The sequence below is a fragment of the Carettochelys insculpta genome, chromosome 12 (genome assembly GCF_033958435.1).
Source record: "Carettochelys insculpta isolate YL-2023 chromosome 12, ASM3395843v1, whole genome shotgun sequence".
NCBI classification, from domain to species: domain Eukaryota; kingdom Metazoa; phylum Chordata; order Testudines; family Carettochelyidae; genus Carettochelys; species Carettochelys insculpta.
The window spans coordinates 1,547,796-1,571,243 of NC_134148.1; the positions used below are offsets into that span (position 1 = coordinate 1,547,796).

Below are 23,448 nucleotides of genomic sequence, written 5' to 3' on the forward strand. Positions count from 1 at the left end.
ATCTACATTTGCCCCCTTCTTCAAAGGGGGCATGGTAATCAGGCTAATGGGAGATTACTAATGAAGTGCCGCAATACATATGCAGCATGTCATTAGGCTAATTCTCCCCCAAGGCAACTTCCAAGCATCAAACTTCGAAGTGCCGGCATGACGTGTAGTCGCGGGCACTTCCAAGTGCCTGCGCTGCTTTGAAGTGCCTTTACTCCCCAAAGGGCACTCCCCAAAGGAGAGTAAAGGCACTTTAAAGTACTTCAGGCACTTCAAAATGCCGCCGCTACACGGCATGCTGGCACTTCGAAGTTTGACACTTAGAAGTTGCCATGGGGGGAATTAGCCTAATGAAGTACTGCATATGAATCGCAGCACTTCGTTAGTAATCTCCCATCAGCCTGATTACCATGCCCACTTCGAAGAAGGGGGCAAGTGTAGACGTAGCCGAGGAGTTCTTTGAGGGGATCAACAAACATGTGGATAAGGGGGATCCAGTGGATATAGTGTGCTTGGAATTCCAGAAAGCCTTTGACAAGGTCCCTCATCAAAGGCTCTTATGTAAATTAAGTTGTTATGGGATAAGAGGGAAGAGCCTTTCATGGACTGAGAACTGGTTAAAAGGCAGAAAACAGAGGGTAGGAATAAATGGTAAATTTTCCAAATGGAGAGGGGTAACTAGTGGTGTTCCCCAAGAGTCAGTCTTAGGACCAATCCTATTGAATTTATTCATAAATGATCTGGAGAATGGGGTAAACAGTGAGGTGGAAAAGTCTGCAGATGATACTAAACTGTTCAAGATAGTTAAGACCAAAGCAGACTGTGAAAGACTTCAAAAAGATCTCACAAAATTGAGAGTTTGGACAATAAAACAGCAAATGAAATTTAACATGGATAAATGTAAAGTAATGCACATTGGAAAAAATAACCCCAACTATACATACAGTATGATGGGAGTTATTTTAGCTCCAACCCATCAGCAAAGAGATCTTGGAGTCATTGTGGATAGTTATCTGAAAACATCCATGCAGCATGCAGCAGCAGTCAAAAAAGCAAACAGGATATTAGGAATCATTAAAAAAGGGCTAGAAAATAAGATGGGGAGCATCTTATTGCCCTTATATAAAACCGTGGTATGCCCACTTCTTGAATACTGCACACAGATGTGGTCTCCTCATCTCAGAAAAGATATATTGGCATAACATAAGGTACAGAAAAGGGCAACTAAAATGATTAGGGGTTTGGAATGGGTCCATGTACAAAGAGATTAAAGAGACTAAGACTTTTCATCTTAGAAAAGAGGAGACTAAAGGGGGATATGATAGAGGTATGTAAAATTATGAGTGGTATAGGGAAAGTGAACAAAGAAAAAGTATTTACTTGTTTCCATAATATAAGAAGTAGGGGACACCAAGGCTACGTCTACACGTGAAGCCTACATCGAAATAGTCTATTTCGATGTAGCAACATCAAAATAGTCTATTTCGATGAGTAACGTCTACACGTCCTCCAGGGCTGGCAACGTCGATGTTAAACTTCGACGTTGTGCGGCACCACATTGAAATAGGCGCTGCGAGGGAACGTCTACACGCCAAAGTAGCACACATCAAAATAAGGGTGCCAGGCACAGCTGCAGACAGGGTCACAGGGCGGACTCAACAGCAAGCCGCTCCCTTAAAGGGCCCCTCCCAGACACAGTTGCACTAAACACCACAAGATACACAGAGCCGACAACTGGTTGCAGACCCTGTGCCTGCAGCATGGATCCCCAGCTGCCGCAGCAGCAGCCAGAAGCCCTGGGCTAAGGGCTGCTGCCCACGGTGACCATAGAGCCCCGCAGGGGCTCGAGAGAGAGCGTCTCTCAACCCCTCAGCTGATGGCCGCCATGGCGGACCCCGCTATTTCGAAGTTGCGGGACGCGCAACAACTACACGGTCCCTACTTCGACGTTGAACGTCGAAGTAGGGCGCTATTCCTATCCCCTCATGGGGTTAGCGACTTCGACGTCTCGCCGCCTAACGTCGAAGTTAACTTCGAAATAGCGCCCGGCGCGTGTAGCCGTGACGGGCGCTATTTCGAAGTTAGTGCCACTACTTCGAAGTAGCGTGCACGTGTAGACACAGCTCAAATGAAATTAATGGGCAGCAGGTTTAAAACAAATAAAAGGAAGCTCTTCTTCACACAGTGCACAGTCAACTTGTGGAACTCCTTGCCAGAGGAGGCTGTGAAGGCTAGGACTATAACAGTGTTTAAAAAAGAGCTATATAAATTCATGGAGATTAGGTCCATTAATGGCTATTACCCAGGATGGGTAAGGAATGGTGTCCCCAGCCTCTCCCAGAAGCTAGCGATGGATGGCAGGAGAGAGATTGCTTGATCGTTACCTGTTCGGTCCGCTCCCTTTGGGGCACCTGGTGTTGGCTACTGCTGGCAGACAGGATACTGGGCTGGATGGACCTTTGGTCCAGTATGGCTGTTCTTATGTTCTTATGATATGTCAAACCCAATGCATTCTAGTAGTTAGCAGCAGGTAGAATACTTCAGCTTCAGGACATACTTCCTATCTATTCTAGTGCCTTGCAGCAATTCCTAGTTACCTTACATACAAACTACAGAAAAGAGGGTTCCTGGATTTATAATCTCAGAATTCCTATTCCAGCTTTCTTTGACAGGATGACAAGCATCTTGTAGATAATGCAGACGTGGTGGATGTGGTATACCTAGACTTTAGTGAGGCATTTGATACGGTCTCGCACGATCTTCTTATCAATGAACTACGCAAGTATAATTTAGATGGTGTTACTATAAGGTGGGTGCATAACTGGCCCGATAACCGTTCTGGGAGAGTAGTTATTAATGGTTCGCAGTCATGCTGGAAGTACATAACAAGTGGGGTTCTGCAGTGAACGGTTCTGGGACCAGTTCTATTCAATATCTTCATCAATGATTTAGATATTGATGTAGAGAGTACACTTATTAAGTTTGCAGGTTATACGAAGCTGGGAGGGGTTGTGACTTCTTTGGAGGGTAGGGTCAGAATTCAAAATGATCTGGACAAACTGGAGAAATGGTCTGAGGTAAACAGGATGAAGTTTAATAAGGACAAATGCAAAGTACTCCACTTAGGAAGGAACAATTAGCTTCCTACATACACAATGGGAAGCGACTGTCTAGGGATTTATGATTCAGAGTGGATTACAAGCTAAATATGAGTCAACAGTGTGACGCTGTTCCAAAAAAAGCAAACTTGATTCTGATATGTATTAACAGGAGTGTTGAGAGCACGGCATGAGAAGTCATTCTACCACTCTAATCAGTGCTGATTAGGCCTCAATTGGAGTATTGCGTCCAGTTCTGGGCACTACATTTCAAGCAAGATGTAGAGAAACTGGAGAAGGTCCAGAGAAGAGCAACAAGAATGATTAAAGGTCTAGAGAACATGAGCTATGATGGACAACTGAAAGAACTGGGCTTATTTAGTTTAGAAAAGAGAAGACAGAGGGTGCATGTTAGTGATTTTCAAGTACCTAAAAGAGGATTACAAGGAGGAGGGAGAAAAATTGTTCCACTTGGCTTCTGAGTATAGGACAAGGAGCAATGGGCTTAAACTGCCGCAAGGGAGGTTTAGCTTGGACATTAGGAAAGATTCCTATCTGCCAGGGTGGTTAAACACTGAATAAATTGCCTAGGGAAGTTGTGCAATCACATCTATCAGGGATGGTCTAGAGAATGCTCAGTCCTGCCATGAGGGCAGGGGACTGGACTTGATGACCTCTTGAGGTCCCTTTCAATTCGAGGCCGTGTCTACACTAGCCCCAAACTTCGAAATGGCCACACAAATGGCCATTTCGAAGTTTACTAATGAAGTGCTGAAATGCACGTGCACTACCTGAGAAAGGGTCAGCAGTGTGCATAGAGCCCTGAGCAGCGTGACAGCCCACAGCAGGTTACAGTAGCCCAGTGGAGGGCATGTATGTGGGCACTTGGGTCTTTGTTTTGATGTTCCCCAGGGACTAAGGTCCAGCAAGGATCAGCCTGCAGCACCAGGTCAAACCAACACCTGGGGCTAATTAAGCACCTGCAGCCAATCAAGGCCTGTGGAGCCCTTGAAAAGGTTTCCCCTCAGGTAAGGAGGAGGAAAGAGAAAGGGGGTGGAGCAGGAAGGAGGAAAGGTCTGTGAAGGAGAGCCCTGCAAGAGAAAAGGCTTGTTGGAACCTGGATCGAGTGGGAGGGGACTGGGCTCTCCCCAGACCACCCCCACACTCCCCAGGACAGCTTGGAAGGAGTTGGAGGAGCCTCAACATCTATGGGAGACTTTCCCCCCTTATGACTGTGCCTATGATGAGTACAGCTCAGTAGGCTGTGCCCCGCTCTGGAGGCGGAGCAAAAAGGGGCACAGCCAGCCTCTGAAGCATTACCTTAACCGCCCCAAAGCGCAGGACCCACAAGTGATTGCCCAGGACTTTGTCAGATCAGATACAAAATCCGTATCTGCATCTTCATTCGTATCCGCAAAAATGAGCCATGGATATCCTTTTCCAAACCTCATACGCAGATACCCGTGGATATAAAGCACATACCTACAAATACGCAGGGTTCCAGAGACAAAATTATCATCTGCATCTGCAAAAATGAACTGTGGCTACAAAGCAGATTTCTATGAGTGGTACAGGGAATTGTGCGATGTACACAGCTTCCTGGAACCCCACACTGAGATGTTTAAGGGAAGAATCTCTCATTGACTTAGAGCTGAACACCCTACTGAGACAAGATTACATTCAATGACCTCCCATGGGCAGACGTTATTTTGAAACTTGGCATAACAAGATGACTCTTCTGAAATGGCAGATTTGGAAGGCAGCTTCTGATTACCAACGAGATGAACTGTACAGGGTTGCTTTGATAAGGGACAAGATTTTTTTTCCTTAGAAACTTTTCAGAATCTGGAACCACTTGAGCTAGAAACTGGGAGAGGAAACTGCCATGTAGACACTGCACCCAGCTGACCAGGATCCTGAGCAGTGTTCCCTGTAAGCTGAGTGTGCTTGGGCGGCCACCAGGAGAAATTAAGATGCCAACCAGCTGATTAGCAGAGGGCCCCCAGCTATCCACAGTGGGCAGCATGTATTTATTAATGGTGCACATCTGCACATGCCTTGGTGCACATAAAATTTATTCTGCACATGTATGGAAAAAATAGAGAGAACACTGGCCCCAAGTCAGAGTGCTTTCTGTCAGAGAACCTATGAGTAATGCACACGAGACTGATAGCCTCTAATATGTTCACCTAAAAGTGGGGTCAATGGAGATGGACCTAGCAACCATGTAACATTCATCAATTCATATTAATGCAGATACCAAGGACCTAGCTGCAATCCATCAGTGTAATGGGCAGAATTGCTCAAGAGATATTGCCCTTCAGTGGGATGAAAATCAGCAGCTGTATTGCTCCATAACAGAGCAGAGAATGTGTGGCTGAAGCAGAGAAAAACAGACAGTGCACAGACTGTTAATGCTGTGGGATAGAGCTGATAATACAATGCTTCTGATGCCTATGTCTTGTGAGGCAAATGTTTTCCATTGAGGAATATTAAACAATTTTATTTCATTATTATGTATTATAATATTTGGTCCATTATTTATGAATCCACACTCCTCAGTCACCTGGTCACCAGCACAGAGCATTATGGGAGCAATTCATATAGTACTGTATCTTTGATAAGGTCCTAATTCATGGACCTATAAGCACTGTATAAACGGCTCCCATGATGCCCAATGCACATGACTCAGGAATGTAGAGTCATAAATAATACTTCCATTAGCGGCGCAACACACAAACCATGCATCTTTTAATACCAGTGTGACATTTCTGGGTTGTAACAAGATTGCTCTGTAAAGGAACATAAAAGGAGCTCCATAACTGGCAAACGTAATAACCATATCCTTTGAGGCTCATTTCTAACATGAAATATACAGTCAGCATTTTTTTAAATCAACTGCTTTTGATATGGTATTTGCAGAAAAAAAATCAGAGAAGCAGGGAATACCATAATGGAATAGTTATAATTTTTTTCATTTGGTCACTATCATAAAAATAGTTTTATCATCAACTTAATATGACCAGAGAAGCTTGTCCTTTTTCTTTGGCATGAAATAAGGTAAACATTTTTCAGTTTGACTCCTCAGCCCATTAATTCAGATTCCCATCACTACTATCTGAAGAGAAGCCTTTAATGGCATACACAGTGTTACTGTGCTGTAGGCTCCTATAAGTGTGAGCCCATGTCCTTCATGTAAGCAGGTTATGCCAATGTTAAATGAAGAGCATAAAATCTATGTTCTTGGCATCCAAGCTCCAGCAATGGAAATTAATCCTGCAAGTGTTTTCTTCCCCCTCATTTCACCCCAAAAAAGAAAATGATCCTTGTATCCACTCACATATATCACTCCATATTATGCAGAACTATTGGCAGGTAAACAGACCCCACAATGTCCAATTGAATCAAGTTTATTAAACCTATAAAGTGATTATGTAACTGAGGGATAGTGTTGTCAACGAGAGTCCATTCATCTCAAATTCAGTTGGATCCAAATCTAGATTGCTTGCTAAGCAAATGCTTCAACTCTCAAATTGCCATTAACACTAAATGAAGAATCAAATCTGTGCTCATTAAATTGTACCAACTATATTGATGTTGTTCAGCCACAAGTACCTTGTATTTTGTGTTTGCAGGAATGTTGGTTTTCCAGCGGACTGTGTAGTACCGAGCATCTGTTATCTTCTGATTCTTCGGCAGCGAGTTGTCTGCCCAAGTGATCCTTATGGTGTCATGGCTCAGAATGGAAGCCTGAACTCCCACCGGTGGCATCATGGGGGAGGGATCTGGCACTGGAGTGTATGGAGCATTAATAACAAATAAATCAACTTCAGAAGTGTCTAGGGGATTGATGGGTAAAAAGAAGTGTATTATAATTAAAAAAAGGAGAATAGGGCATTTTAATGGAAAGAAAAACAAAAAGGGAAATGCAGGGTAATACAATGGAATGAAAGAGGAGGAATGGAGAAAAAAAGAGAAAAGCCAGAGTTAATAGGGAACGTAAGACTAGAAAAATAACCATTCCATCCTGATCACTTCTTAACAGTAAGGTTATGAACAGATATATCCTATACAGCTTGTCGCATAGCCATGCTAATAATGCTTCTGAACCTCAATCACCATAACAATCACTTTCAGGGTAAAACACCAGTTTAAACCATTGGCTTTATCTGCCTCAAAATCAACTTATTTCTTCTCCAGAAAATAGTGATATGGGAAGAGCAAGATGGACTTCTTAGGGATAAGTAATCGGTGTTTCATACAAGATTACTGGAGGAGAATTATCTTTCAGAACATTTTGGGGGGAAAAAACTACATATTATATGAAATAGACAATGATTCATGGAATTCAAACTCCAAACTACTCTAGAAAACCTAGTAGAATTCCTGGTCTTCAAAAGAAAGATTTAACTCCCAACAATGTTCACATACAATGAATCATCTCTGAATATAATGTTAGCAATACTAGGAGGTAGAATTAGAGATAGGATAACAGCAACTCAGAAGCTAATGGATTACTTTCCATAAAGCCCAAGATAATATCAAGTTTATATTACAAGATGAAAAACATTATCCTAATGGCTCACTTAATGCAGTTACTGCAAGACAAGACCTAAACACATCATACAGAGAATGTATTCATTACAATCAGAATCTCAGCTTGAGAGATAAATGCTATACTTTTTGTGAAACAGTCATAAAAGGGGGGAAAATGGGAAGATTGAACATGTATAATCTTCATGATGTAGTTATAGCTGCAGTCTGGAATCAGAACATTTGTTAAGTTTTTGTAGGGTAAATTCTAGAATTTTAAATCAAGACAAACATACAGTTTTGGTTACTTTAACAACCAACTTAACAATTGAAGTAAACCATAAAGACAATGTTGCAAAGTTTAGGACAAAGATAATATCTGAAATCATAGGAGAATAAAACTCTAATGCATTTTTGATTGTATTGTGGGACTCAAGGCTATAATCTTCAGCTATTAAGAGATGGCAACCACTGTCCTTTACCTGTGTGAGGCCTGGTCACTGCACTTTCATAGAGTGGGATTCCTTCTCCAACATTATTAAATGCTTTCAGAGTTATAACATAGTGGGAACTTGGATCTGAAGGAAGAAAAAGTCATATGTAGTTTTAGTGCAATTTCTTACTGCAAATTTTTAGTTACTTCTATTTCCTGCCTCTGCTTCATCTACTACTTTACTCAAAACAAAACAGAAGTCATGCAGCACTTTAAAGACTAACAAAATGATTTATTAGGTGATGAGCTTTCATGGAACAGACCCACTTCTTCAGATCAATAGCATTTCCAGTACAAACTGGCACATATATTAATGATGTCCAAAAAAAACTGCAATAAAAACTGACAAATCAAATACATAGGACTAAAGGAGGGGGGCGAGGGGTAGGGGATGTGGCTTGCCTGAGATAATTAAGAACATCAAAGGCAGGGAAGCAGTCCTTGTAATGCGTGAGATAATTGCTGTCTTTGTTCATACCAAGTGTTAATGTGTCAAATTTGGGTATGAACCCCAGTTTATACATCTCCCAATGGAATCTGCTTGTAAAGTCTCTTTGTTGTAGGACACATATTTTCAGGTCTTTAACAGAATGGCCCACTCCACTGAAATGCTCAGTGACAGGCTTATGTGTACTGAAATTCCTAATGTCTGCTCTGTGTCCATTCGTTCTTTGACAAAGTGTTTGCCAGATTTTTTCAATGTACATTGTAGAGGGGCATTGCTGGCACATATAATATTGATTGAGGTACATGAAAATGAGCCCTTGATCTTGTAATTAACATTGTTAGGTCCAGTGATGGTATCCCCAGAATAAATATGTGGAAAAAGTTGGCAACAGGGTTTGTTGCAAGGAAAAGTTACTTAGGATTAGTACTACTAGCCTGTAATTGCTAGTGAGAATCTTTCTTAGGTTAGCAGGTTGTCTATAGGAGAAAACAGGCCTGTCACCTAGGGCTTTCTGAAGTGTAGCATTATGATCTAGAGTAGGATGTAGGTTTTTAATGATGTGTTGCAGGGGTTTGAGCTGGGGGCTATAGGTGTTGACAACTGCTGCTTTATTCATTAACAAAATGTATCCAATAACCAGAAAACTGTGAGTTTTCACAACGACTTTTTCTTTCAGCATGCTTCACTTACCAGTTTGGATAAGAGCTCTCCTCAGTTGGCTTTCTGTATTCTTTAACTCAGGCATTCCCAACCTATGAGTCGGGACCCAAACATGGGTCACCATTAGATTTGCTAAGAGTTGCAAGATGGGAAGCTCAGAGCCACATGTGGCTCTTTCAGGGGCCACTTGCAGCTCCTGCCACTGCTGCTGCTCATTCCTCTGGCTCCTAGTCCCTGCCCTGCCGCTCGGAAATGCAACTCAATTTAATTGGTTTAATGTCTGGCAGGTGGGATCCGCCCATTAACCCAATTAAATTGAATCCCATTTCAGCACAGTAGGGCAGGGAACTGCCCATGCTGCAGGTAGGTGAAAGGAGTAGGAGGGCTGGAGGGAGGTGTGCAGAGGAGGCAGTGGTGGGCAGCAGTGGAGCTTGTGTGAGGTAGGTGGGGGGTGTTTTGGGGCTGCAAAGTGTTTCAGCCTGGGGGTAGGCAGGTGGTTTAAGCCTGGGGGAGGGCAAATCAAGATTTATAAAACAAATTCTTTCCCAAGGGAGGACCTCTGCCCCTGGGCCCGGTTTTGAATTGCCTTGGTCACAAAGTCTTACTGAATTGTCAGACTGGGTCACCATTTCAAAAAGATTGCAAACCACTGCTTTAACTATAGCAAGACTGAGATAACATCCAGGAAAAATACCCCAACATGTGCATAACTAACAGTTCCTATAACATTACCATACTAGTTCATTATTATAAAACATTTCACTTCAACACACTTTCCCTACATGCTACAAAACATCTTGTAAGGGTTTGTTTTGAGATCTTTAAACCTCTATTTGTAGAGCTCAGTATTTTTCAGTGATAGAACAGTGGGGAAGTGCGTTATCGCAAGGGTGTTCTTCAAAAATGCTCCAAGGAAAATCTAATATTTGCAAGGTGTGACCAAATGAATCGGAACAATACTGCTTCTTAATGAGCTCAGGACAATGGCTTTTTTCTTTCTTTTTTTTTCTTAAAAAAAAAGAAGAGGAATTTATTATAAATTTCAGTTAAGGCTGGAGCCGTAATGCAGAATCTTTATAATGAAGGATCTTTGAAAAATCAAGTTTTATATTTTTTTAAGCTGTGATTTGGAAAATGCCCATACATATCAATGCTAAATTTTAGAATACAACGTTAGTGAATTCTCCTCACCCAAGTTCTCAATGGTGTAATAGCGCTGTTTGTAGTCCACCTTGATGGTCTGTGCATGAGGACTGCCAATGCCATACCCAATAGCATAGCCTCTTACCACAATATTCTGGTTCTCAGGAGGAGTCCAGCTCACTACAATGCTTGTAACAAGCGGCCTAACATGTAGGGAGCTTGGAACTTCAGGAACACGTGTTTCTGTTACAAAAAAGCAATTTAAATTTATCATTAATGAAAATCATGAAACCAAGTAACCTTATAAGCTTTTCAGACCCAATTTAAACCCCCTGTGCTACCACAGAACAACACTAATATTTTTTGGCAATCCAACTTATATTTTGTCTCACTAGTGCTCAAAAACAAGGGCTGCAAACAACAATAAAATTCCAGTTTTTCATCTATGTGTTGCAGCAAAAAATAAAAGATAAATGAAAAATGAAAATCCTAATACAATAATTTAAACTAACAAAGAGGCAGATCTTGCTATAACAGACAAAAGAAAAAGGGAAAAAGCATATATCAAACTAAAATTAGCCTAATTTTATATTCTTATATACAAATTCATATTTTTAATACTTTTCTTAAAGGAGAACTTTTACACTGAAGCAAAATGTAACCTATAGAGATACGTCTATTTACATTCCTCAGATTTAGTCACAAAGAGGTAGCCATGTTAGCCTGTATCTTCACAAAACAAAAAAGCAGCCCTGTAGAACTTTAAAGACTAACAAAATATTATCACCTAATAAATTATTTTCTTAGTCTTTAAAGTGCTGCAGGATTGGTTTTTGTTTCCTTGGATTTGCTTATTTTCCTTGCCACTTCAGCAGTTTTCCAAAATTTGCTTAAAACTTAGCATTTGCCCCTGCCTCCATATCCACATTATCCATTTTCTTCTGATGTATGTTACTGCAGCACAGTCACTGTTCTGACTTTTAGGCATCAAACTGTTTCCATGACAACAGATTGATGACATAGCGAAAAGATTGTGAGTTCAGTGTACAATTAAGTACAGAGTTTAATAGCTTTAACAACTGTCAATAATAACCCATTAACTTTGCTTCATAAATCACTTGTGATTTGTCCAGTGAACCCCAGGCAATCAATCCCTCTATAAATCTGTAAGCCCCCTTTACTTTCCAAAGTAAGTACACAGATCTATTGCGACTATGTGACTAATATTTAACACTCTTATAAATCTGCATCAACCTCACTGGTCTAGTTATGAGCTCACTGCATGCAATCTTCTTGATGAAGCATAATTAGAAATGAGTATCTGTGGAATCTATATTAAGTGTCTAAACAGCAAACACTCAAAACAGGATCCAGTCAAGTCAATCAAATTGTGTAGCTGTGTACACAGCACGATCAGAAGCATAGCACCAAAGAAACGTTACCATCATCATTAACTGAAAATGAGCTAAAAGAACTGTATAGGTATATCTAAGCTTGTAGTTAAATTGCTCAAAAGTAAAATGAAAATAGCTTTTTATTCGCCTTACTTTCTCCATGTAGTGGAACTTGCAGTGGCAGATGTTAAATATTCCAAATAAAATGTCAGATGGCCGAAGATTAGGTTCACAAACACACACAATCAGTTCCACTTGCTCTGCTGTTTCCTGCCTGTGGGTTTCTCAATTAATGAACTGTGTTTTATTTACTGAAAATATTCAGCCAACAGCCTTGATCAGAATGTCAGCTAATAACATGTCTACTGGCTGCTGATCTAGAGGGTTTATGGTCACCACCTAATACAAGTGGTCTATTAAAATTCACAATTATTAAATGCAAAAAGCTATTATTTGTGCAGTGTTAAAATGAGATACTAAATTGGACAAACGCAACACCTTTAGAAATAAATGTCTCAACAGCTTAACTCAAATCCCTTTACATAGACATTATAGTAGATGAGAGGCTGGATATGAGTCAACACTGTGCCCTTCTAGCCAAGAAGGCTAATGGCATATTTGGGTGCATTAGGAGAAGCATTTCCAGCAGATTTAGAGAAGTTATTATTCCCCTCTACTTGGCACTGGTGACACCACATCTAGAGTATCGCGTCCAGTTCTGGGCTCCCCCAGTATAGAAAGGATGTGGATGTGCTGAAGCAAGTTCAGCCGAGGGCAACAAAAATGATTAAGGGGCTGGAGCCTATAACCAATGAAGAGAGGCTGAGGGATTTGGGCTTAATTAGTTTTCAGAAGAGAAGACTAAGGGGCAATTTGATAGCAGCCTTCAACTTCCTGAAGAGGGGCTCTAAAGAAGATGGAGAGAGACTGTTCTCAGTGGTGACAGGTGGCAAAACAAGGAGCAATGGTCTGAAGTTACAGAGGGAGAGGTGTAGGTTGGATATTAGGAAAAAACTATTTCAGCAGGAGGGTGGTGAAGCACTGGAATGTATTACCGAGAGAGGTGGTGGAATCTCCATCCCTAGAGGCTTTTAAGTCCTGGCTTGACATGGTCCTGGCTGGGATGCTTTAGTTGGGGTTGATCCTGCTTTGGGGAGGGGGATGGACTAGATGACCTCTTGAGGTCCCTTCCAGCCCTAGAACTCTCTGACTCTATAATTACACAACAGGGCTTCTTCCCCCACTTCCAAATCACACATGTACGCTAATGCAAAATTCTAACAGCCTGACTTCCGTTTGCTGTAAGCCACCTTTACAGCATACAATGTGGACATATATTATGTATACATGTACCTTGAGACCAACATAATGGGGCCACAGTGTAAATAAAAATCAGGCACTACCTATGTATCTAAATTTGAAAGATGAGATTTACCTGCAAGTCAAAGGCACGCTATATCCAAGCTGTTCACACAATCTATTCACAGGAACCAGAAAGAGTTTTCTTCCATTATATCAGCAAACACCACACTACATTGTCAACATGTAAAGAACGTAACGTAATATGTAGGCATAAGGGTCTAAAATTTGCTGTTACCAATCAAGCAAGGTATCTTTGAGTCAGGGTGGATAGTTCCCTGAAAAAATCCATTCAATGTATGGTGGCAGTCAATAGAGCTAGCAGAATGTTAGAAGCCATTAGGAAATCATAAAACATCATAATGCACTCCTGGTTACTCCATTTCAAAAAGGATATTTTACAATGGACATAGTGCAGAGAAGTCAACAAAAAACATGAGGATTATGGAACAACTTCCATATGAAAGAGATTAAGACGATTAGGGCTTAGAAAAGCTTAGAAAAAGGATAGCTCTGGAGGATACATCAGAAATCTATAAAATATGTTGCAGAGAGGGTGAAAAAGGAAGAGTTTTCCACCCTTGCACATAACACAAGATGCAGGGATCATCTGATGAAGTTATTAGGCAGCAGGTTTAAAACAAACACCAGGAAGTATTCACACAACGCACATTCAACCTGTGGAACTTCCTTTGGGGCTGCTGTGAGGATGAAAAGTATAACTGGTTTTAAAAAAAGATTAAGTTATTGTGGGAAAGGTCTATCACTTGCTGTTAGCCAAGATGTCAGGGATACCACCTCATGCTCTGAGTGTCGCTAAACCTCAGACTGCAAGAAGCTAGGACTGGACACCAGAGTGATGAAATTTGTCTGTTCTGTTCATTCCCTCTGCCACTGGTCACTGTCAGAGAAGGATAGTGGGCTGCATGGACACTTTTTCTGACCTACATTGCCTGTTTTGATGTAGGGTATGGCTAAAGTTCCTATACTTAAAACTGAAAAATCCTGAATGTCATTTATTTACTTTGCATTTAATGTTGACGCCCTTCTCCGACAAAATATTAACGACCACCCAAAAGGAATAGTGTATGTCCAATGCCTATATATGGAGACCACCCAGTTTGGACAGTAACTCTTTGAGAAGCCTTCAAACTGGCAAAGCTGCATCACGTCCATTAACTAAGTTAGACACATAGAAACATGTAAATTTAACATTAGAAAATAAACTGAACAACTGCACTCCACTGTGACAAACAAATAATATTGCTGCAGATGATGATAAGAGACCACATCCTTCATTGCATGGCAGGGCACTGCTGGCATAACCTCACCCTAAAAATGGCACAGCTGTCCCAGTGTTATATAGCAAATATTGGGGATCTCCTGTAAATTAATCTCTCTGCTAGATTGCTCCTACGCCACATGATCATCAGCTGCATTTCTGGAATGCTGTGCCCTGTATTAAGTTAGAGCAACCCTCAGGCTGGTCTAATACAGTGCTGGAAGATTAGCCTGCATGGAGCAGCAAAAAGACAAGAATTTGCATAGACAAACATCAAACCACCATTGCACAGACATTCTCACTTGCATTCTACAGTATGATTGAATTCTCCTGTGCAGCCAAACAAACCGTAATACAGTGAAAAGGCCATCTAGTGTAGAAGCACAGTTATCCTGTCCAGAAATTCTGAGGTCTTTAAAGTCTCAAACATGCTACATACTTCTGATCCTTACCATCTAGATCACTTTCAAAAGTTTCTGCTGATATCCAGTCAGTAGCTGGCCCAGTACCATTGCTTGTTAAGGCAGCCACACGAAAACTATATTCTGTACCTCGCTCAAGACCTAATGTAGAAACAAGGTACACATCATTAGAAAGTGAGCTCTAATTGGTGATCATAAAGAATCACAATTTCCACTTAAAAACATCAGGAATTCCACCATCAGACTCTGACAGTAAAAGGTTGTTAATGCAAAAGTAAATGAGTGAACACACACATTGTAGCTATTGTTGTGACATTACCTGGGTCAACCCTGAAATAGAGCGAGTTAAGTGCATCACATTCTGGTCTTTCACCCCAGAGGTGGCTGTTGACCATAACTGGTAGTCAGGAATAGAAATCAGTGCTACTTGCAGTGAGACTCCAGTAAGTGAAATTGACACAAATTACAGTATACTAGTCAGAATGTGACAGCAGACACCCAGGGCTATGGCACTCTGGAGACCTTCCCTGTTGCTCACTGGCAGAACAGCATTAATATAGTTTGCAGCATATATACCTAGCTGATAAATGAAATAGATTTTGCTTTTCATGCTAGTAGTCCTTTGCACAAAAGAAACCTTCATACTTCTATTTGGCATTTCCGCTATGTATAGAGTGATCAATGTATGCAGAAGTTTTAATTTTTATTCTTAGATAAACATCTACGACCTTAGCAAATGGGAAGATACAGTAGCAGTTAAGAAATCAAGCACACATATAAATAAGTGTATCCATAGTTACTTTAAATGGCATAGTGGTGGGTTTTGGGTTTTTCTCTTTTTCAGAACAGAGAACATAAACCCTTATGGATAGGTGATTTCTCACACCTTCCTCTGAAATACTGGGTACCGATCAGTGTCACAGATAAGATACTGGCTTAGAAGAACCACTGATTTAATCAAGTGTAGCAACTCCTATGTAGTGGGAGCTAAGAATTCAAGGTGATATCCAAAGTGCCTTGAAACACCCAGGATTAAAAAGATAACATAACATCTTGGAGGAAATGATCCAATGAAAAAACAAAACTTAAAAATCCCCAAGTGGAAAATCTTCGTGGTACAACTAAGGTAATATTAGTTTCAAACATTAACTAATTTTTAAATGAACACTAAACTTAAAAACCAGTTCAAAATTACCTTCATTATTCACAATTTAGTTTATTATAATAAATGTTCAGAATTTATTTCTCATATTTTATGCTAGGATAGTTGCACTATGCAGAGAATTTGATTTCAGTTTTGTTTAAGGCAATTTCTAATCAGTTCTACTTTAGCATTTTTACACAGCCAAATGCTCTACTGTCTAGGTCAGGAGTACTATTTTTAAAGGAATACCACTGATCAATTTTCCACTGACATGTCAACTGATGGTAAGTTTATAACATTCTGATTGTTCTGAAAGAGCCCACTCAAATGTACTAATGCTATGGGTTACATGCTGAATTTTCCTAATGATAAGAGTATAACAGCACTGGAACAAAGCAAATATACCTAAATGTAGTTTGGGTTTGGCTTTACATGCCCTAAATAGAAGCCAGTGACGTCACACTCCATCCTAGAGTGCCACAGCACTACTGAAACTCACGTGGCACAGACTCGATGCACCTGAGAGCACATCTGGGTGATGTCGTGTAACTGTGTTCGTGAAATTAGGATTTTATTTTTAGAGCCCTGCAACCACAAAAAATTTGTATCTGCATCAACTTGTGATCCACAGACATGGTTCACAGACAACATGAATATCTGCAGATGTGCATGACTGTTTTATCTGTTATAGAAAAAACAGTAGGTGGCGAGTTGTGACTTCAGAGATGAAAAAATGAACAAAACATTAAGAATCATTATATGTGTTGAGTGTCCGATTACTTCTGCTGTACAACATATTCAGAACAATACTACCATCAAAAATAAAAAAAAAACTTTAACATTAGTGCTTTTTGACAAAGGGTCTCAAAATCATTTACAAAGGTTCAACTTTACAGATAAGGAAACAGAGGCACAGAGGCCTCAAGGGACTTGTCCAGTTCACACCACAAACCAATGGCAGAATTAGGAACAGCACCCTTCAGTCCTGTCCTTCCTGCTATCCCATGCTGCCTCCACTTTTACCACAATTAGCTCATGTAAACCACATTTCAGGTCAACTGTAAAAGACAGGAGTGCATGGAACCTTGCTCACAAACCTGCTATCCCCAGAAAAAAAATCAGGACCTACTCAGCTCCTGATAACAGAAGCTTATGGAAAAGTCTGGCTTCTTTCAGTTTCGACTAACTGATGTAAGACAGCTTACCTTCAACTAGCTGAAAAAGTTGTGTCCCACCAATGCTCTCGGTTACATCACTTTTACGAGATGCTTTACGGTAGCGAATTTTGTAGCCAGTGATTTGACCATTGTGCGTGCCTGCAGGAGGGGGCTGCCAATGTATCATGATGCTCTGTGAAGAGTAAAATCTTTATAAATCACTGTTGCCCATCCAAATGGTCAAACTGCTTTGCTTCTAATGGTCCAGGCATTAATATCTTGCTATAAGTTTTGTTCCATGCTAAGGATGCAAAATCCTGTTTAATTAGTTAACTGGCTAAATGTTACGTTTAACTGGTTAACCAATACAGTGGGATTTGAGAGGGGGGCACTCCACTTCACCATATCCATTTAGGGTGAGGTTTACCATTAACGTCCCTATTCCATGACACATCAACCAACCGACAGTAAAACAAGGCAGGTTCAAGGAAGAATTTAAAACAAATCAGCAAAATTACTCAACTTGTAAAATCTTCACACCTAATATCAAAAATCAGGGTCCTAATTCCTCTAGTTTGTTAGAACATACACAACTAAATGGAAGGCAGCAGGCACCATCTTCTAAAGTAACAAATGACCTGTATTAAAACTGGCAAAGTTATCTAAAAGTGGGTAGAAACTAAAGACATGTTGTGTAGAGGAATCAGGTGATGCACAGGAAAGGAAAGTTCCTGTCCTGAACCAGAGTATTTGAGAGATCCTACTGTCTGATCTTCATGAAGCTGGTCAGGCCTTCGGATCTGGAGAGCGGCACTCCATTTAGGACAGGGGACACGTGTCAAAATCTGCTTGAGGGATGGAGGCACTTGAAGAAGAGTCTAATAAGGAGGGCTGAAATTTTGGTTTGTCTGGGTTCCATTTACTATTCATTCACCTTTCAAAAATTGCAAATTAAGAGTATCTTACCTTGGAATTCCGCACTTCCAGTGACAGGTTCTGAGGTGCAGCACTGGGGACTAGAAATGTGTTAAAAATTATTCCTCTAAAACTCTAAGCAATATGATTCTACCAATATTGATCCATTTCATAAAAGCCAAATTACGTTGTGTAATGTATCTAAATTTATTTACTTCCCTTTCCAATTGTCTTGCCTGAAAAACTAACAATTACCTATTTTTAGCAATAAATACTAATGATTCACTCAGAGCCACATGAGAACCAGATCAAAAATACAAAGTATTTTCCTGCCATCAAACAACAAATGTCACATGTGAATTATTAAAGAGCAAAAGGGAGAAGAAAGAAATTAAAAAATTAAAAACAAATATGAAATATCAAAGAATCATCAACTTATCATGGCTGTGCTGTATGTGTCATTACAAAGAAGCATCTTTTAATTTAAGATTAAAACTTAATCATTCCAATGCAAGTATGAATGCTGGGGCTGATATTTATTACACAAGAGCTTCAGCTCTGAACACTCAAAATGCAGACTTTAAACTTGAAAAATTGCCTTCCATATAGTAAATTACAGAAAACAAATAAAAATATATGGAGTTATTGGCTTCAGTAGTATTCTGTATATTTATCTAAATATTTTGCATCAGCATTAGCCCATGATGTGAACTAGTACTCTGGAGAGCAGGAATATTAAGGAAGTCTGGAGTGAGTCTGAGGTGATGGGAATTACGGAGACTTGGTGGGATTACTCACATAACTGGAGCACGGTCATGGAAGGGTATAAACTGTTCAGGAAGGACAGGCAGGGGTAAAAAGGAGGAGGAGTGGTGCTGTATGTGAGGGAGCAGTATGATTGCTCAAAGCTCCAGTATAAAGAGGGAGAAAAGCCAGTTGAGAGTCTTTGGGTTAAGCTTAGAGGTGGTAGCCAAAGAGGTGGTGATGTGGTTGATGTCTGCTATAGACCATCAGATCAGGTAGATGAGGATTTCTTCAGCCAACTAAGAGAAGCTTCCAAATCACATGCTCTGGTTCTTAGGGGAGACTTTAATCACCCAGACATTTTTTGGGAAATAAATACAGCAGCACACAGACAATCCAGGAAGTTTTTGGAGAATGTTGGGGATAACTTCCTGGTACAAGTGCTGAAGGAACCGACCAGGGGCTGTGCACAGCTTGACCTGCTGCTCACAAACTGGGAAGAACTACTAGCAGAAATAGAAGTGGGTGGCAGCTTGGGAGGCAGCAACCACGAGAGGGTAGATTTCAGGATCCTGACAGAAGGAAGGTGAGCAGTAAAATGCAGACCCTTGATTTCAGAAGAGCAGACTTCGACTTCTTGAGAGAACTGATGGGCAGGATCCCCTGGGAAGCTAATATGAAGGTGAAAGGAATTCAGGAGAACTGGCAGTATTTTAAAGAAGTCTTATCAAAGGTACAGGAACAAACCATCTTGATATGCAGTAAGAAAAGCAAATATGGTAAGCAACCAGCTTGGCTTAACGTAGAAATCCTTGGCAAGCTCAAACTCAAAAAAGATGCATATAAGAAGGGGAAACTGCGACAAATGACTAAGGAGGAGTACAAATATATGGCTGGAGAATGCCAGGGAGTAATCAGGAAAGCAAAAGCACAAGTGGAATTGCAGCTAGCAAGGAATGTGAAGGGTAGCAAGAAGGGTTTCTACAGGCATATTAACAATAAGAGGGTGATCAGAGAGGGTGTGAGGCCATTACTGGATGAGGAAGGTAATCCAGTGACAGACGATGCAGGAAAAGCTGAAGTACTGAATGCTTTTTTTGCCTCAGTCTTCACAGAGAAGATCAGTTCCCAACCTATGGCACTCAGCAATGCAGCATTGGAAAGAGGTAAGAAGGCCTTTGTGGAGAAAGAAAAGGTTAAGAGCTACTTAGAAAAACTAGTGGCACGCAAATCCATGGATCCAGATTTAATGCATCCAAGGGTACTGAGGGAATTAGCAGATGTCATTGCAGAGTCTTTTGGCCATGATCAGGAGAGATCCCAAATGATTGGAAAAATGCAAATGTATTGCCCATCTTAAAAAAGGAAAGAAGGACAATCCAAAGTAGTACAGTCTGGTCAGCCTGACCTAGGTCCCCAGAAAAATCATGGAGGGGATCCTCAAGGAATCCATTTTGGTGCACTTAGAAGAGGGAAGACTGATCAAGAGTAGTCAACATGGAATCAACAAAGCAAGTCATGTCTGACCAATCTGATCAGCGTCTATGATGAGGTAATTAGCTCTGTGGACATGGGGAAGTCAATGGATGTGATGTACCTTGACTTTAGCAAAGCTTTTGATACAGTCTCCCACAACACTCTTGCCCACTAGTTAAAGAAGTATGGATTGGATACATGGACTGTAGGATGAACAGAAAGCTGGCTTGACAGACAGGCCCAACGGCTAGTGGTCAATAGCTCAATATCTAATTGGCGGTCGGTTTCAAGTGGCGTGCCCCAAGGATCGGTTCTAAGGCCAGTACTGTTTAACATCTTTATTCATGACTTGAATGTGGGGATGGGTTCCACTCTCAACAAATTTGTGGATGACACTAAGCTAGGGGGGTCAGGCAGATACATTGGAGGGTAGGGATAGGAACCAGAGTGATGAGGAAAACTGGAGGATTGGGCCAAAAATAAATAAAAAATCTGATGAGGTTCAACAAGGAAAAGTGCAGAGTCCTGTACTTGGGATGGAAGAATCCCAGGCAGGGTCACAGGATGGGGATCGACTGGCTAAGCAGCAGCGCAGCAGAAAAGGACCTGGTGATTTCAGTGGATGAGAGTCTGGATATGAGACAACACTGTGCCCTTGTAGCCAAGAAGGCTAACAGCATATTGGGGTGCATAAGGAGAAGCATGTCCAGCAGATCTAGAGAAGTTATTATTCCCCTCTACTCGGCACTGGTGATGCCACATCTGGACTATTGTAGTTGTGGGCCCCCCCAGTACAGAATGCATGTGGATGCATTGGAGAGGGTTCAGCAGAGGGCAATGAAAATGATGAAGGGGCTGGAGCATATGACCAGTGAGGAGAGGCTGAGGGATCTGGGCTTATTTAGTTTGCACAGGAGAAGAGTGAGGGGTGATTTGATAGCAGCCTTCAACTTCCTGAAGAGGGGCTCTAAAGCAGATGGAGAAGAAGCTGGTCTCAGTGGTGACAGGTGGCAGAACAAGGAGCCATGGTCTGAAGTTACAGAGGGGGAGGTGTAGGTTGGATAATAGGAAAAAACCTATTTCCCCAGGAGGGTGGCGAAGCCCTGGAATGCGCTACTGAGACAGGTGGTAGAATCTCCATCCCTAGAGGCTGTTATGTCCCAGCTGGACAAGGTCCTGGCTGGGATGATTTAGTTGGGGTTGACCCAGCTTTAGGCAGGGGGTTGGACTAGATGACCTCCTGAGGTCCCTTCCCGCCCTGGGAGTCTATGGAATCAGCAAGATAGTGTCTTGCAAGAAACTCCTACACTCTAAAAACCCACATAGCCGGAAGCGCTCACGGAATGACTTCTGCAACAAACCCGGGATAGCGCAACTCACCGTCTGGCAGAGTCTGCACAGCGACATCTTGGGTAGAGACTCCAGGGCCGTGTTTGTTATAGGCGACCACTCGGAAGCTGTACTCCGTATACTTCTTTAATCCATTAATGGTGTAGGAATGTCCTCCAACATCAACATCCTGTTAATAAACAAAGAGATACATGCAACTCACTTCCTAAAACCAAGATGACAGGCTTGGCTCCAGGCAAGTTCTGCTCTGCTGGGCTGCAGTGCTACTCAGTTTTGGCCCTAGTCCCTTCCCTTGTGATTGAGGGACAGCTGGGCCAAACCTAACCAGTGATATATCTCTTCAGTCTAGGCTGCAACACCTGGAAAGGCGAAATGTACCACTCCTGTGGCTGCAACTGGGGCGTTTTTATCCGTTGTGACAAACCTGCAGCCCAGTTCACAATCAGCTACAGTAGCAGCACTGTTGCTTTTCCATTAAAGTTATAATCTAGTGAGTCAACAAAGCTAAGCCACTTAAGTGAATCCTACTCACTTCCTCCAAACTACTAGCCATTGGACTTAGGCAACAGAAGCATTTGCAGAGTTCAGGGATCACATTAAAACCAGCAATTAAAAGAGCTGCTTCACTCTCCCATGAAAAAGGAGTGAGTCCATCTACAAATTTAGCAAGCCGACTTGATGTAGTCTGACTTAATACTGTTAAACTTAAATTCACTGTGTTCCCAATACTACCGAGCAAGGGCAATGACTTGGCTCTTAAGTATTCCCAAGACACAAGCCTGGAGACACATTTTCATATTAATTCCCAAACAGGACTTAGTCAGCTCAGGAGGACAGTCCTGCCTGGGAGTGAATTAGACACGAGATGTATGTGAAACTTTGTGGTGGGAAGACAGATGGAGTCTTTTGTTAAATTACTGTCATTAAGCCAAAACTGCTGAAATAAATCAAAACCCAGAGAATCTTTTTGTATTTAGATCTCCTCTGAACATTCTGAATCAAATCAAATCAAACTGAACTCCAATCAAGCCTTGTGCTTCCATACACATTTGCTAACTTGTGGCCTTGCCTATGGACAGCCCAATCTAGCTTGTCTAAAATCAGTTTTTAAATAAGCAGTTTGGTTAAAACAATGCAAAGTCCAGTATGAAAACACACACTGATATCTAATTGGGTTATTTTGATGACTCATGCCTTGGTAAAAGTTAAATCAGCACAAGTCAATTGTAAATTGGTAAAAAAATCCATACAGGAATTTAAATCAGTTTAAATAATCTGTTTTTAAACTAATTTTAACTCATGTAACCTGTGTGTGTAGTGTAGACCCAAGCAAGTCACAGTGCGTTGAGGCAGAACACAGGATACTTCCTTGATTCCACTAAGTTCACCTGGACATTTAGTTTTCTGTAGCTCCTATAACTCTGACATGCTGGTATTATCCATTATCAAATGACTGGCAAGATGTTTTGATACTTACAAAGATAGGTGTCATACCTGTTCATTATCTTTCCCCTTTTCCATGTAATACAGCTTGTAATTTTGGATTTCACCATTGCCTGACAATGGTGTGTCCCATGTGACAGTCACTGAAGTGGGTGAATTAGCATATGCTCGAATGTTCGGTGCTGGACCAGGAAGCTGAACTGTAAACATAAAACTAGTGTCAATTCAGCAAACATTACATTTTATACTGCTGAACATACTGAGGGAAATCCCATAAGCAGTCAACTCTGAAACTTTGCTTAAAACAGGTATGCTGTGTAACTGAACAAAGCCTTTAATATTCCTGTACATTTTGAAGGCAAAAGTTGTGTCCACAACAGGAGTCGACCCGTCTGAAAC

At 41.2% G+C, this 23,448-nt stretch overlaps 1 protein-coding gene across 7 annotated transcripts in view; it reads right to left on the reverse strand.

The window, feature by feature from the left end:
• The window catches only part of NEO1 (neogenin 1), a 400,117-nt gene that overhangs the window by 55,598 nt on the left and 321,071 nt on the right, over positions 1-23,448 (reverse strand). For 4 of the 7 annotated variants that reach the window (XM_075006454.1, XM_075006452.1, XM_075006449.1 and 1 more), the window contains exons 10-17: positions 23,101-23,249; positions 21,637-21,775; positions 18,088-18,137; positions 17,170-17,314; positions 14,851-14,961; positions 10,412-10,606; positions 8,102-8,197; positions 6,702-6,925 (exon numbers count right to left, since the gene is read on the reverse strand). In XM_075006454.1, the coding sequence (XP_074862555.1) occupies positions 6,702-6,925; positions 8,102-8,197; positions 10,412-10,606; positions 14,851-14,961; positions 17,170-17,314; positions 18,088-18,137; positions 21,637-21,775; positions 23,101-23,249 (1,109 nt within the window). The remainder of the gene's footprint in view (positions 1-6,701; positions 6,926-8,101; positions 8,198-10,411; positions 10,607-14,850; positions 14,962-17,169; positions 17,315-18,087; positions 18,138-21,636; positions 21,776-23,100; positions 23,250-23,448) is intronic. The other 3 variants (XM_075006455.1, XM_075006453.1, XM_075006451.1) reach the window with 1 other exon arrangement.